Here is a 13139-nt window from a genome sequence, read left to right on the forward strand (position 1 = left end):
GACGCAGCCACAGAAAGATCAAGGGTGAGGAAATTATCCAACGACCTTAAGAAATGGAATGGGACATTTAAATCCCGCTTTGTTTCAAAAACAGTAGCTTGATAGGAGTTAAAGCTGATGCAATGTAGGAAGGTAAAGAATCAACACTTGGTACAGTGTTTTAACACTGACATTCAACCTTCAACCGTAGCTTAACTCTTAAGCATTTTTGCAACAAGCAAAATTAAGTGCTAGATTTTCCCTTGATACTTGTCTCATGAAAATTTAAGTGTTATCTTCCCACCCCTACTTACCTACTACAGACTAATCCAAAATTGAATTGGGCAAAGGGGATTGATTAAAGTTTTTTTTTGATTTATTGAAGTTTTAAATGGGATTTAAAACTGATAGGAGCTACAACATGTGGTGCATTAATAAAAGCCGTTTAGACAACACTTTGTGAAAGAGGAAAAGGTTGGCTGGCGGCTGTAGAGCATTTTATCGGATTTTCAAAAATCAAGCTGAATGTGAAACTCGTTCTCAGAAAATTTTATCCAGTTAAGTTCAATAAAAACATACACATGCCTCCGTGGATTTGAACTCCAAGGAAACCAGCATGCTAAAAATGCTATCTAAGATAGGAAAATGTATTTCTGGTGAGCAGCTGTCTCCCGTTACTTCACTACTGGGTCACACATTCCCTCTGAAAACGACAGACCGTAACCCTTCTAACCACCATGTGTTCCACTGGTCCCTCGGCCCACTAAGCCCTACATCTTACAACAAAAACCTCCGGTCTACCTCGCTTACAACAAAAACATCCGATCTCCAGGTTTACTTCCATGTTCCTTTTTTCTCACATTCACGATTTTGGGGTCCAGCACCTAAGGGACTTACCTGGGAGCAAGGGTAGGAGAAAAGGGCCGTGGAGCCAGTAGGTGGGACAGGGAAGGTGCCTGTGGAGTTCTCCGACTCCTCTTCTGCCTCCCCTTTATGGAAGCCCTTGTATACAAAGAGCCGAGATGACCAGGGCTCCCAGGAGCGCGGAGCTCGGGAGGACCAGGTGTAACATGGCTTGGTGCTCCAAATTTAAAAACTGGGCGGCAGGAGGTGTTTCAAATAAGCATTAGCCAAGTTACTATTTCTCCACCTAAGCAAGCATTCAACGTGTGTATTTTGTAGCGGCCACTTTAAAAGCCGGTTTACCTGCAAAAGGCAAACCTGTGCTCAGGCGAAGGTTGAACTGAAGGGGCTGAGAATATCCTTACTTTCCTTTGTACTGAGACAAAGTAAACGGAAATCTGTTCATTATACTACCACTGACTTGCAAAACTAGCTTATTTTACTGAACACGGTAGCCCTTCGAATTCTCGTCTTCAACCCAAATGCCCACCCCCACCCCCTAGCTCTAGAGCTTCTCTGGGAGAACAAGCCGGCGGAGCTGGCCGGTTTCAGCTGCGGAGCCCGGGTCCCCGCTTTCCGGCCAGCAGCGGAGGGACAGACAGGAGTGCTTTCAGGGTGCATTTCATTTGTCCTGACCTCTGGGGCACTTCGGCTAACCCTCCCTCTCCCCCAAATCCATTTCCTACACTGCTAATAGCATAACCATTCTTTAGATTAGTGGCTTTAACACCTGGACTGGACAGAAAGGGCAGATGGGAAATAAACTTAAGAGAGAAGCCACTTGGACCCCACCCCTTAAACAGAACTCTGGGTAAACCAACGTACCCCTCTGAGAACACGTTCAGCCTTGAAGTTTGGGAAAAATGAATGCTACCTGTAGCTCGAGGAAACGTGCAATTAAATTTAATATACATATATAGGAGTACCTCGGTGGCTCAGTGGGTTAAACCTCTGCCTTTGGCTCGGGTCATGATCTCAGGGTCCTGGGATCGAGTCCTGCATCGGGCGAGATCTCTGTTCAGCAGAGAACCAGATTCCCCCCCGCCTCTGCCTACTTGTGATCTCTGTCAAATAAATAGCTAATATCTTTTAAAAATATATATATACATATACATTTTTTTTAATCCCATCTCTCTGGCCAGCGAGATTTAAGACGACCCTGGCTGAGGGTTTCTAGGAATTTTTATTCATTTTTCTATGAAAATTTCTGAAAAATTCTATTCTGACTAGTGTGTACAGAATAGGACACCTGGAAGCGCCCACAGCCATTATTTACAAAGAATGGAAGAAGCCTAGAGCAAAGCCAGAACTCGGAAGTGGGCAGGAAAAAAAGTCATCACCCTGGTATCCTTGACAGCCTCACAAAACTGACGTCAAACGAGATCTGCAACCAGAACCACACCTCTGCTTACTCATAAGGGTTTGGGTCCCGAACCCTTCACCTGCAATCTTAACTCCAAATCAGGGACTCCTGGGTGGCTCAGTGGGTTAAGCCTCTGCCTTCGGCTCAGATCATGATCTCAGGATCCTGGGATCGAGCCCCGTATCGGATCCCTGATCAGCGGGGAGCCTGCTTCCCCCTCTCTCTCTACCTGCCTCTCTGCCTACTTGTGATCCCTCTCTCTCTGTCAAATAAATAAATAAAATCTTAAAGTCTTAAAAAAAAAAACTCCAAGTCAGAAAAAGCAGGACATAGGAACGGTGAAGTAAAGAAAAGGATGGAATTTTATCTTTATTTACAGGACACTGCAAGAGAGGAGAGTCCACATAGAAATAAGAAACCCACTGGCAGGAGGAGCTTCATACAGTTTTTACAGTTTGGAACTGGTCAAGTAGAGTTTTGTTGTAAAAAGTGCTACAATAACAAAACACATTTAAAAAGAGTTCTTAGTAGAGAAACAGTAAGACAAACTTCTACCAAACAAAGCACACCACAAACAACTTTCTGCGTCAGCTGTACAAGCTAAAAGTTAAAGGTCCCAGCAGTGCCATCCTGAACCTGGAACGTATAGCCTTCAGAGGTAGTTTCTGGCACAACATTCTGATCTTCCTCTTCCTGGAAATATTAAAAAACAAAACCAAACGATATAATTCTGCAAACATAGCACATTTCCAGGCAGTAGTCTGCCAAGAAGTCTGTATTTACTCTGAAGGTCTTCATCTGCTATCACACCTTTGATGCTGAACCACATTTCAGTATTTGGAATAGGGGAGGGAGGGTTGCTAAAACTTGCCAATTCTGGGGCAACTGGGAAAGGAAGGTTCTGAATGGGCAAAGGAAAGCTAGCACAACAGACATTTTCTTACCCACCCGTCACTTTTCAGTAGAAATGGAAGATGGCCTATGCGTGAGGTTGGCCCACTTCTCCATCAGCTCCTACACAAACTTACTCTGGAGATATTAAGTCTCTAATAACACTATTCATTCGAAGCAGAGTGGGGATTTTTAAAAATCTTTAAAATTTCTAGTTAAAGATTATATGACCATCAAGGCAAACATTTAAGGAGCAACTATGTACACCATGTCTTACTCACACTGATATTTTGCCATATTTAACAAGGGCACAGGACTCATTTGAAAAATATAATGAAAAAAAATCTTGGGGGCTTGACTTTGTGTACTTCCCAAAATCTCGTTAACGTTACCATGTCACTCACCTCTACAGAGAAATACTTCTCAATCAAGTTTAATGAAGCTTTGTACACAGACTCATTTTCATGGTTTTGTAGAGCCTCGATTTTGTCCAAACCTCCACATTCTTCAATCATTATACTAAGTTTCTCGGTTTCACCTAGTTTCTCAGCAGCCTAAAAAAAGTCCAAGTTTACTGGAATTTACTGAAGGTTCTATTTTAATAAAAACAATGTTCATGTTTGCATATTGATACATCAGAAAACCACTTGAAAGTTCCTTTGACAATCCTATGAGATGGTTTTATCTCCAGTTTGCATTTTCTAAAAATTCAAGGAGATGAGATCTGTACTCGCTCAGCCAGATCTTAGTTCTCTCATTTCTGTGCATCAAAATCACCTGGGCAACTTTAAAAACACCACCATGTCCAGGTTCAGTGGGTCTGTGATAGGAACAAAAATTCCTCTTTTATAAAAGCGCCTCAGAGGCACCTGGGTGGCTCAGCTGGTTAAGCTCTGACTCTTGGTTTCAGCTCATCATCTCAGGGGTCCTGGGACTGTACCCCACGGTGCGCTCAGCACTTGGTCCGCTGAGATTCTCTCTCCCTCTCCCTCCCCCACAGGCTCTGTCTCATAAATGAACAAATGAGTGAACTAATACAGAAACAGAATCCTTTTTATTTATTTATTTTTAGAAGATTTTATTTATTTATTTGACAGACAGAGATCTCAAGTAGGCAAGGAAGACAGGCGGCAGAGAGAGAGGAGGAAGCAGGCTCCCTGATGAGCAGGAAGCCCGATGCGGGGCTCGATCCCAGGACCCTGGAATCATGACCTGAGCCGAAGGCAGAGGCTTAACCCACTGAGCCACCCAGGTGCCCCAAAAGAATCCTTTTTAAAAAGCACCTCAGATAACACTAAAGTGTAGTCAAGGCACAGAACCATTGTCTAAGGGCAAATATGGCCTAAGGCGTATAAAAATAAATTATCCTGTTTGGATTACTTGCTGATATCAAGAATGTATTAAGTATAAAAATGGTATTGTGGGTAGCCTTATTTATTTATTTATTTTTAAAGATTTTATTTATTTATTTGACAGGAAGACACCAAGAGAGAGAACACAAGCAGGGGGAATGGAAGAGGGAGAAGCAGACTCCCCACTGAGCAGGGAGCCTGATGTGGGACTCCATCCCAAGACCCTGGGATCATGACCTGAGCTGAAGACAGACGCTTAACGCTTAACGACTAAGCCACCCAGGTGCCCCACCTTTTTTAAAGTCCTCAAACTTTAGGGTATATAAATATTTATATATGAAATAATTTATTTGCTTCAAAATAATTTAGAGGGTTTAAATAAGGGGGAGTAGGAAAATAGGCCAAATGCTGACAGATTATTTATGCTGGGTAATGGATACACCAAGCATCATTATTCTAGACTCGACTTGACTCTTCTAGGTAAAATTTCCATAATCAGGAATTTAAAGCCATTAGGTAGAACCTACTTAACTCCAACCACTGTGACAAAGTGCCACATGCTAGCATACTCGGGTTAAAAGGAAGGGAACCAGAAGAAAAATAAAATTAGATAACTAAGTCATCAAAATTTAATTGCACCAAAATTCAGTAGGACATTAGAAAATTAAAGATTTTTGGCAAAACAGATAGGAATGAATCGTGTCCACATATAGACTTGATTTCAATTCAGGTCACCCACTTGTCATCTCCTTTAAATCTCTTATAATCCCTTGTCACATCTTACCAAGAGTGTGCCCCACATTAACAGCCTTTCTAATTCTGTGGCTACTAAGTAAACTTAGCTGCCCTCCCCGAGTCTGGTTATCATCCATTACCATCAAACCCCAATTCAAACGCTACCTTATGACTTACCTGAAAGATGTTGGAAATGGCATCCAGAATGACCAGAATAATTTTGGTATCCTTCGCAGTTAAGAGGTTCATCAATGGTTCTATTATGCCACAATGGACGAGGTATACAATCTGTTCAACTGTCCCACCACTTGTATAGTTGGTCACAGCCCAGACAGCTTCCTTTTGTGTCTTAAAGTCTGCCTAATAAACACAAGGAAACATAACAATTGTAAAAATAAGATCCCAAAAGTGCAGTTATAGAAAAACAAGATCTAAAACTCCTGGTTCCTTCTAACCTTAAGTGAAAGGGGTTACTGGCCACTATTTAACAAAGGACTTAGAACCCAACACTAGTTCATTAAGAATCTTACCAAGCACAGCTCTACCAAATGTCCATCCGGAAGTACTAACAACCTATGACCAAGCACTAAGACCTCATTACCTTAGAGAGAACACCAACGAGGAACGGGACTAATCCATGATTCACAACTTGCTGTATCTGGTCCTGGCGGCCAGCTGTGATGTTTGACATTGTCCACGTGGCTTCCTTCTGAATATTAGTTTTGGGGTTTGTTAGCAGGCTGGGAAAGATAGCAAGCGCTCCTGCGTCTATTACAACCTGAGTCTGTTCATCTGTCCCAGTGACAATATTTCCTATGGCTCTTAGTGCAGGAGTCTGAAAAGGAAAAAAAAAAAATGTTGATGCCAACAGTTTTCTTTTATTTCTTCCAGCACTACTCAAAAAACTCTACACCCTAAAGGTTTTGACAAGTCAGAGGCTCCTGGTGGCCTAAAACAGACAATGTGTCGACACTAGTATCAACTGACCATGCTTCCTATGGTCTGTATTCTTGTTAAAAAGTTACAACTTACCACAATGGGCAATTCAGTAGCTCCTAGAAGCTTCACAAGCTGCGGCACAACTCCTGTTTTCACGACCATTTCAATCCGTTCGTTTGGACCATCCGTCAGGTAGGAGATGGCCCAGCAAGTATCTGCCAAGACCTCTGGATCATCGTGATGCAGGAGACGAACTAAGGTAGGAAGAATCTGCTCGACGGCATCTAGCGGGGGTGCGGGGTTCTTGTTGCGACAAAGGTTTGAAAGTGTCCAAGTAAGGTTACGCAAGTAGCCACACTAAGGGGAAAGAGAAATGCAATGAGAGGTCCCTCTATGCTTTGACAGGGTGCAAAATATTAGAATCGAGAAGTGAGTCACCCGACTTTAGTCGTAACTTACTGCTAACGATGACATATCAGGAACCGCGAGGAGAGCCAGAAGCGGATCAACCGCACCGTACTTGATAACCAAGTCTCGAAAAACGGAACCATCCCCTAAAACAAAGAGGCAAGGTTCATCAGAATCTACTTGTCTAGCACTACCCATGTTCAGTGACGGAGCACACCAGCGTCCTCACACAAAGACAACACTCCTGGAAACTCCTTCATCTACTTATGAGATGCCACTGGCACCCCGCACAAGCACGAGAAGCAAGCAAGCTTAAATCCTAACACACAGGTCCCTATTCCTTATGACAACCTCAGTGTGATTAGAGACAGAAGAATTCCATTTATTTATTTATTTATTTTGAAATGTTTGACTTTTTCAGAACAGTTTATTTAGGGACAAATCAGTATTGGCTCACAATTATTTAATAAACATATAACGTATTTTTATCCCCCGGGGTACAGGTCTGTGAATCGCCAGGTTTACACATTTCACTCACTCATCATAGCACATACCCTCCCCAATGCCCATATCCCCAAGAGACAGAAGAATTTTAAGCCCAAGTACCTGCAATGTTTCCTAGAGCCCACACAGCCTGTTCGCTGATGTGGGCGTGGGAAGATGCCAACAGGGAAATGAACGCTGGGATCGCGCCTCCATCGACCACAGCCTTGGTCTGTTCTGAGGTCCCGGAAGCAATGTTGGTGAGAGCCCAAGCGGATTCAAACTGAATGGGACTACAATCAGTTCTGCCCAAGAAGGACACAAACTTTGGAATCAAACCAGCCCGGATTATGTTGTCTATGGGGGGCTGCTTTTCCCGAGAAAGCAGTTTCCTAAGGGAAACAAAAGTTGAAGATGATTAACAAGAGAAGTCTGTTAACTTTAAAAATCAATTTAAAATGCAATTCAAGGCTTTCGAACTTGAGACAGCCTCTTAGTAACGTACTAAATGTTGAGATCTTCTGGGATTTGAGCGGAGATGAACAGACTGGTTACATGGTGCTGCCACACGGGGTGCCCTGAACTATCTTCTTTCCAGAATTGAAATATTACCAATCATGTAAATTAGCCTCCTCTGTGCATCCCCATAAACTTTAGATCTCTGACGTAATTACACTACCATTGTTAATTTGTGTTTCCCCAACTACCAGTGAGTTGAAGTATCTTTTCCTTTACCACTTGTTACTTGAATTTGTTTTTCAGCACACTGTCTCTATACAAATTATTAATTCTTTGTTATGGATGTCACAAATATTTGTATGTGACAGAAGGTAAGAGTAAATGCACCATTTTAAATGAACGTGCCAATCCCACCTACTGAATAATTCTTCCATTCTCCGATGCCAAGTGGAAAGGCCACCTTGACAAAAACTTTGTAATCTACTTAAAAGGTTAACACAAGGGTAACAGCGATTATCACTGCGGATGAGCAGGACTTCTGGCAACTGTCATTTATGCAAAATCACAGTTTCACCTAAGGGAAGAGTCTAATGAAAACAGACCTACGGGCGACTTAACCTTTACTTTTCCCATGCCCTCTGTCTGTCTCTTTCCCACCAAAAAAAATCCAAAAGGGCTGCTATCTTAGGTTACCCGTGCTTTGGCAGGAAAGACTTACCTAGCAGCTTGAGTAGCCTGGAGCTGGCTTTCCAAATTGTTGCTATTTATGCCCTTGACAATGTCATCAACTGACCAATTTACAGTGCCCTGCGAGGAGACAGTGCTATTAATTTCACAAATCATTTTTAAGATTAAATACAAACAATAAGCTCCCTACTTGCCATTGTGAAGACATTTTTAGGTTTATAATCAGTTACTAAAAAGTTTAGCCTTACATTTACTTTGGCTATTAAATATTTGTTCTTTCATATACGGAACAGGACTCAAGCTTGGTATACGACTCCCTGGAATCTCCAGTTAAGGAGAACCACCCTAGCATTTTGTCACTGAGAGGAGACAGTGAACAATTTAGTACATGAAATTAGGGCAGTATGAAGGTTGCTCCTACATTAGCCTCAATCACTTGCTTTCAGACACGCGGTTAGGGAGGAAGGGACGGAGTTATGCGGGCAGCGTGCTGGGGGTTTTCCTATCTCCGCTTACAATCTCCGCATTTCCACAGTGCAGTGCTACAAAAATGTTTCATGTTGTAATCGCAGTAGAAGAGTTTGAGAATTGGTGCTACAGTTGACTCAAAAAGACAGCATCCTCTTTTCCAGAGGAAAGGTTGTTATAACTTAACAAGGAAAATGCGAAAAAGCAGATAGCCATAAAACAAATGGGGACTGTTCATGTTCCGTGAGCATTTACTCTCCGTCTTCAGTGCACAGCTGGGATGCTTTGGGAATTCTGAAAAGGGAACATTTTTCCTGCTAGGCTGACCAAGGAGTGCTCTAAGAAGATAGGATCTGAATATAGTACTCTAGAAATAGGACTTAGGTACTATTCAGTGGGGAAAAAAAAATTGAGGCACTAAAGGTTCCCAGTATCTTTTTTTTTTTTTTTTAAGATTTTATTTATTTATTTGACAGAGAGAAATCACAAGTAGATGGAGAGGCAGGCAGAGAGAGAGAGAGAGGGAAGCAGGCTCTCTGCTGAGCAGAGAGCCCGATGCGGGACTCGATCCCAGGACTCTGAGATCATGACCTGAGCCAAAGGCAGTGGCTTAACCCACTGAGCCACCCAGGCGCCCCCCCCAGTATCTTTGAAAGATAAAAAAGATAAACTGAAAATCTAAGATTGATCTAATTTACAAGAAAAATTTTTTCAAACAATGTGGGTTTTTAAAGGATTTTATTTATTTATTTGACAGAGAGAGATCACAAGATCTCTGCTGAGCAGAGAGCCCGAAGAGGCTCAATCCCAGGACCCTGGGATCATGACCTGAGTGGAAGGCAAAGGCTTTAATCCACTGAGCCACCCAGGCGCCCAAGAATATGGATTTAAGACTACCAAAGTTTTTACGGAGCACCTGGGTGGCTCAATGGGTTAAAGCCTCTGCCTTCCGCTCAGGTCGTGATCTCAGGGTCCTGGGAAGGAGCCCAGCATTGGGCTCTCTGCTCAGCAGGGAGCCTGCTTCCTCCCCCACTCCCCCGCCCCTGCCTCGCCACCCTCGTCTGACTCTGACTCTGCCTACTTGTGATCTCTCTCTCTGTCAAATAAATAAATAAAATCTTAAAAATAAAAAAATAGTAATAAAAAATAAAATAAAACTACCAAAATTTTTAAGCAAAAAAGAGGTATAAAGCAGTATTTTATTTTATTTAAGATTTTATTTATTTATCTGACAGACAGAGATAACAAATAGGCAGAGAGGCACGCAGAGAGAGAGGAGGAAGCAGGCTCCCCACAGAGCAGAGAACCTGATGTGGGGCTCGATCCCAGGACCCTGAGATCATGACCTGAGCCAGAGGCAGAGGCTTTAACTCCCTGAGCCATCCAAGTGCCTATAAAGCAGTATTTTAAGACTTTAGGTAAATAGTATGTAGCACAGAATGAAAGGAAAAGATAAATTAGAAGACCACTGAAAATATTTCAGGAGGGAAAAGATTTGAACAGAGCTGGTCGACAAGCACAAAAAATAGGGTACACCAAGGGGTGCCTAGGTGGCTCAGTAGGTTAAGCCTCTGCTTTCAGCTTAGGTCACAGTCTCGGGGTCCTGGGATCGAGCCCCGCATTTGGCTCTCTGCTCCGCGGGGAGCCTGCTTCCCCCTCTCCCTCTGCCTACTTGTGATTTCTCTCTCTGCCAAATAAATAAATAAAATCTTTGGGAGAAAAAAAAATTGGGTACACCAAAAAAGGCCAGAAAGTGATTGGTTCCAGACACACTAACTTTCAGTTAACACTGGAATGGCCAGTTGTGGACTGAACTGGTGGCTAGAAATGCAGGGAAACCTGAAGGGAGTTTAGAGCTAAAGGAGATCTTGGAATCAGCTTCAGCAGATTACGGAGAGTGGGCAGGAAAGAAGACAACAGAACAGAATTATTGACTGGGAACATAAAAAAAGCTCTTCACAGAGTCCATAGTTTTTTTTTGTGTTTTTTTTTTTTTTTTTAAGATTTTATTTATTTGACAGAAAGAGAGATCACAAATAGGCAGAGAGACAGACAGAGAGAGAGATGAGGAGAAGCAGGCTCCCTGCTGAGCAGAGAACCCAATGCGGGACTCGATCCCAGGCCCCTGGGATCATGACCTGAGCCAAAGGCAGAGGCTTAACCCACTGAGCCACCCAGGCGCCCCTAGAGTCCATAGTTAAAACCATTAGGCTAGGAATGTTATTTAAATTTCTTTCTTTCTTTTAGTAGGCTCCCTACCCAGTGTGGAGCCCTGTGCGGGGCTCTGGGCTCACAAGCCTGAGATCAAGACCTGAGCTGAGATAGAGTCAGATTCTTAAGTGGCTGGGCCAGCCAGGCGCCCCTTATTTAAATTTCTAAGAAAAGCACCATATTGATTTTGTGGGTTTGCCGTAATTCATTATCTAAAGTATGTGTTTACCTGGTTGTTGCGGTTTTCCTGCAGTGGAGAGGTAGCATCATCGGGAAACGAGCTTACGTTTCTCCTTTTCAGCATCTGGTCATCCTTCTTCGCTTTCCTCAGCTCCACATTAACTTCTATTCGACGCCGCCTCATTTCCTTGGAGAAAGATAAACCACTTCACCTACTCTATCAGTTTTTGCTGCTAAGTGAGGACATTTATTTCAAATTTCCTCAAAGCTCTGATCCCTTCCCAAATAGCTTTTGCCTTTAAAAAATACCATAGGAAAGCAACAGAAGGTACTCACTGTACTGTCTTTCCCCTTGTTCTTGAATCTGTTAAGGCGGGCAGCTGGTGAATTAGCATTCTCGTTGGTGGACATGGTTATGAGACAAAGGGAGAAAGCTGTAAGATGGAGAGAAAAAAAAAATTTCCCTTTTATCATTCTGCTTTGTCGATAAAAGCATTCACAGAATTATCGAGCATATACTGGACGCACACTTGTCTATTACAGGAGCAACTTCCTTTTTCAGCACCATGAAATAGTGAACTGGCCACACAGTATTAGTCCCCTCCCTTCGGAAGGACTTCCTGGAGCAGGGCTGTCCATCAGGAACAGAAAGCACACTGTATAAATTTAAAATTTCCTAGTAAGCACATTTTTCAAAAAAGCAAAAAGAAACTAGTGAAATTAATTTTAATCTATTTTATTTAACCCAACACATCCAATAATGTTCTCATTTCAACATGTTACATAGTATTTGAAGTTGCTGAGATATTTTACACTTTTTTTCATACAAATTCTCCGAAATCTTGTGTGTACTTTAGGCTTACAGCATATCCCGGTCCGGACTAGCCACATGGGCTGGGTGACTACCATACTGGACAATGCAACTGGACTATTTCAATTAAGTAGTTAATTTTAAGAAAAGTGGGGGAACTCAGCTCACAGTTAAAACCCATGTCCTAGCAGCAATAAATCCATATCCCGGAGCCTCTCCCTATTGTCTTTAAATGGCCAAAATAGGTAGACTCTCCACGGCTGAAAATGAAACACTTGACTCATCATCACATTACGGAGTTCTCCCCCAACATGTTGTGTCACCACTGAAAACTCGAGACACGGTTCTGCATCCGCAGCATCTCGCCAACATTTTCATCTGCAGGAATTCCGAGTGAATGCCTGTAATCAGACTGCGATCAACTGTCCTCCCTTCAGACTGAGATCTTTAAGAGCGATCGCCAAATGGGGACAAAGTACAAATCCTCCTTTTACTTCGTTATCTTTCATTCCGTGCTGTTCTTTTCCGATGCTGTGTCACAGCCAGCCCTGGGCCTACGTGTTAAGACACAGTTCTTCCAACCGCCACCCCCATCTCCAGGCCCTGCCCCTGCCCCCCACCCGGGAAGATGCAACGGGGAAACGGCGGAGGACCGGCCAGAGGCGCCGGGCCGTCTCCCGGGACTCTCGCCCTCGGGCCGCACGGATTGTCCCGGCCGCGACGCGCCAGAGGTCTCGCCGCGGTTCGCAGAGCCTCGGCGCCCTAAAACCCAAGCACTCGCACCGCGGAACACCCGCCTCGTCAACGAACGACGCCCCCGGGGCCTCGCCAACCAAGGAGGCCGGGAGCCCGGTCGGGCGTGAGCTCCCGGCCTCCCCTCCCGCCACCCGCAAGCGGAGGGCGGCCTGCACGTCTGCCGTTATCACTCGGGCCGGGCTCCGGCCTCAATTCCTACCTACACGGCCGGCTCAGGCTTCCACGGGAGGCGGTCCGGGACGCGCAGGCTGCAGGTCAGCTGCCCTCAAAACGTCCACCACGAATCACCCCAAAGACGGTGTGGCTCGTGCAGCCGGCCGGCGCGATTTAAATTTCCCGGTGTCCCCGCATTCGGATTGGCCAGTTCGAGCCTACGCTGCGTGCCCATTGGCGAATTTGAAAAACACGTTAAGTTGGGGGGGGGGTCACAGGGCCAAGAAGTAGAGATGATAGCATCGCGAGATATGGGAGCGGCCGGGCAATCCCAGAAGGCTTTGCAGTTGGATGAAGAAAG

The 13139-nt window shown here is 44.0% G+C and overlaps 1 protein-coding gene across 2 annotated transcripts; it reads right to left on the minus strand.

Annotated features, from left to right (window-relative positions):
- Positions 1-2589: 2589 nt before the first annotated feature.
- On the minus strand, positions 2590-12927 carry KPNA2 (karyopherin subunit alpha 2). 2 transcript variants are annotated; one of them, XM_082706681.1, is made up of 11 exons: positions 12825-12927; positions 11395-11492; positions 11108-11245; positions 8231-8319; positions 7177-7445; positions 6622-6716; positions 6256-6519; positions 5825-6058; positions 5401-5583; positions 3541-3690; positions 2590-2938 (listed from the first exon to the last, which is right to left on the minus strand). In XM_082706681.1, exons 2-11 carry the CDS (start codon positions 11467-11469, stop codon positions 2846-2848), a joined length of 1590 nt encoding a protein of 529 aa, XP_082562807.1. In that variant the 5' UTR covers positions 11470-11492; positions 12825-12927; the 3' UTR covers positions 2590-2845. The 2 variants fall into 2 exon arrangements, with proteins under 2 accessions (XP_082562807.1, XP_082562806.1); XM_082706680.1 differs by lacking the exon at positions 12825-12927 and adding an exon at positions 11587-11680.
- Between the last annotated feature and the right edge of the window lie 212 nt (positions 12928-13139).

The sequence above is a fragment of the Mustela nivalis genome, assembly GCF_964662115.1.
Source record: "Mustela nivalis genome assembly, chromosome: 17".
In the NCBI taxonomy this organism is placed as follows: Eukaryota; Metazoa; Chordata; class Mammalia; order Carnivora; family Mustelidae; genus Mustela; species Mustela nivalis.

Bases quoted from the DNA above. Each gene is read 5' to 3' on its own strand.
- KPNA2 (XM_082706680.1), bottom strand. From the start codon at position 11,626: ATGGTGCTGAAAAAGGAAGTTGCTCCTGTAATAGACAAGT. The intron at 8,320-11,107 runs GTAAACACATAC...GTCTCCTCGCAG, and splicing joins AGGAAAACCGCAACAACCAG to GGCACTGTAAATTGGTCAGT. The intron at 3,691-5,400 runs GTAAGTCATAAG...GACTTTTTTTAG, and splicing joins CCATTTCCAACATCTTTCAG to GCTGCTGAGAAACTAGGTGA.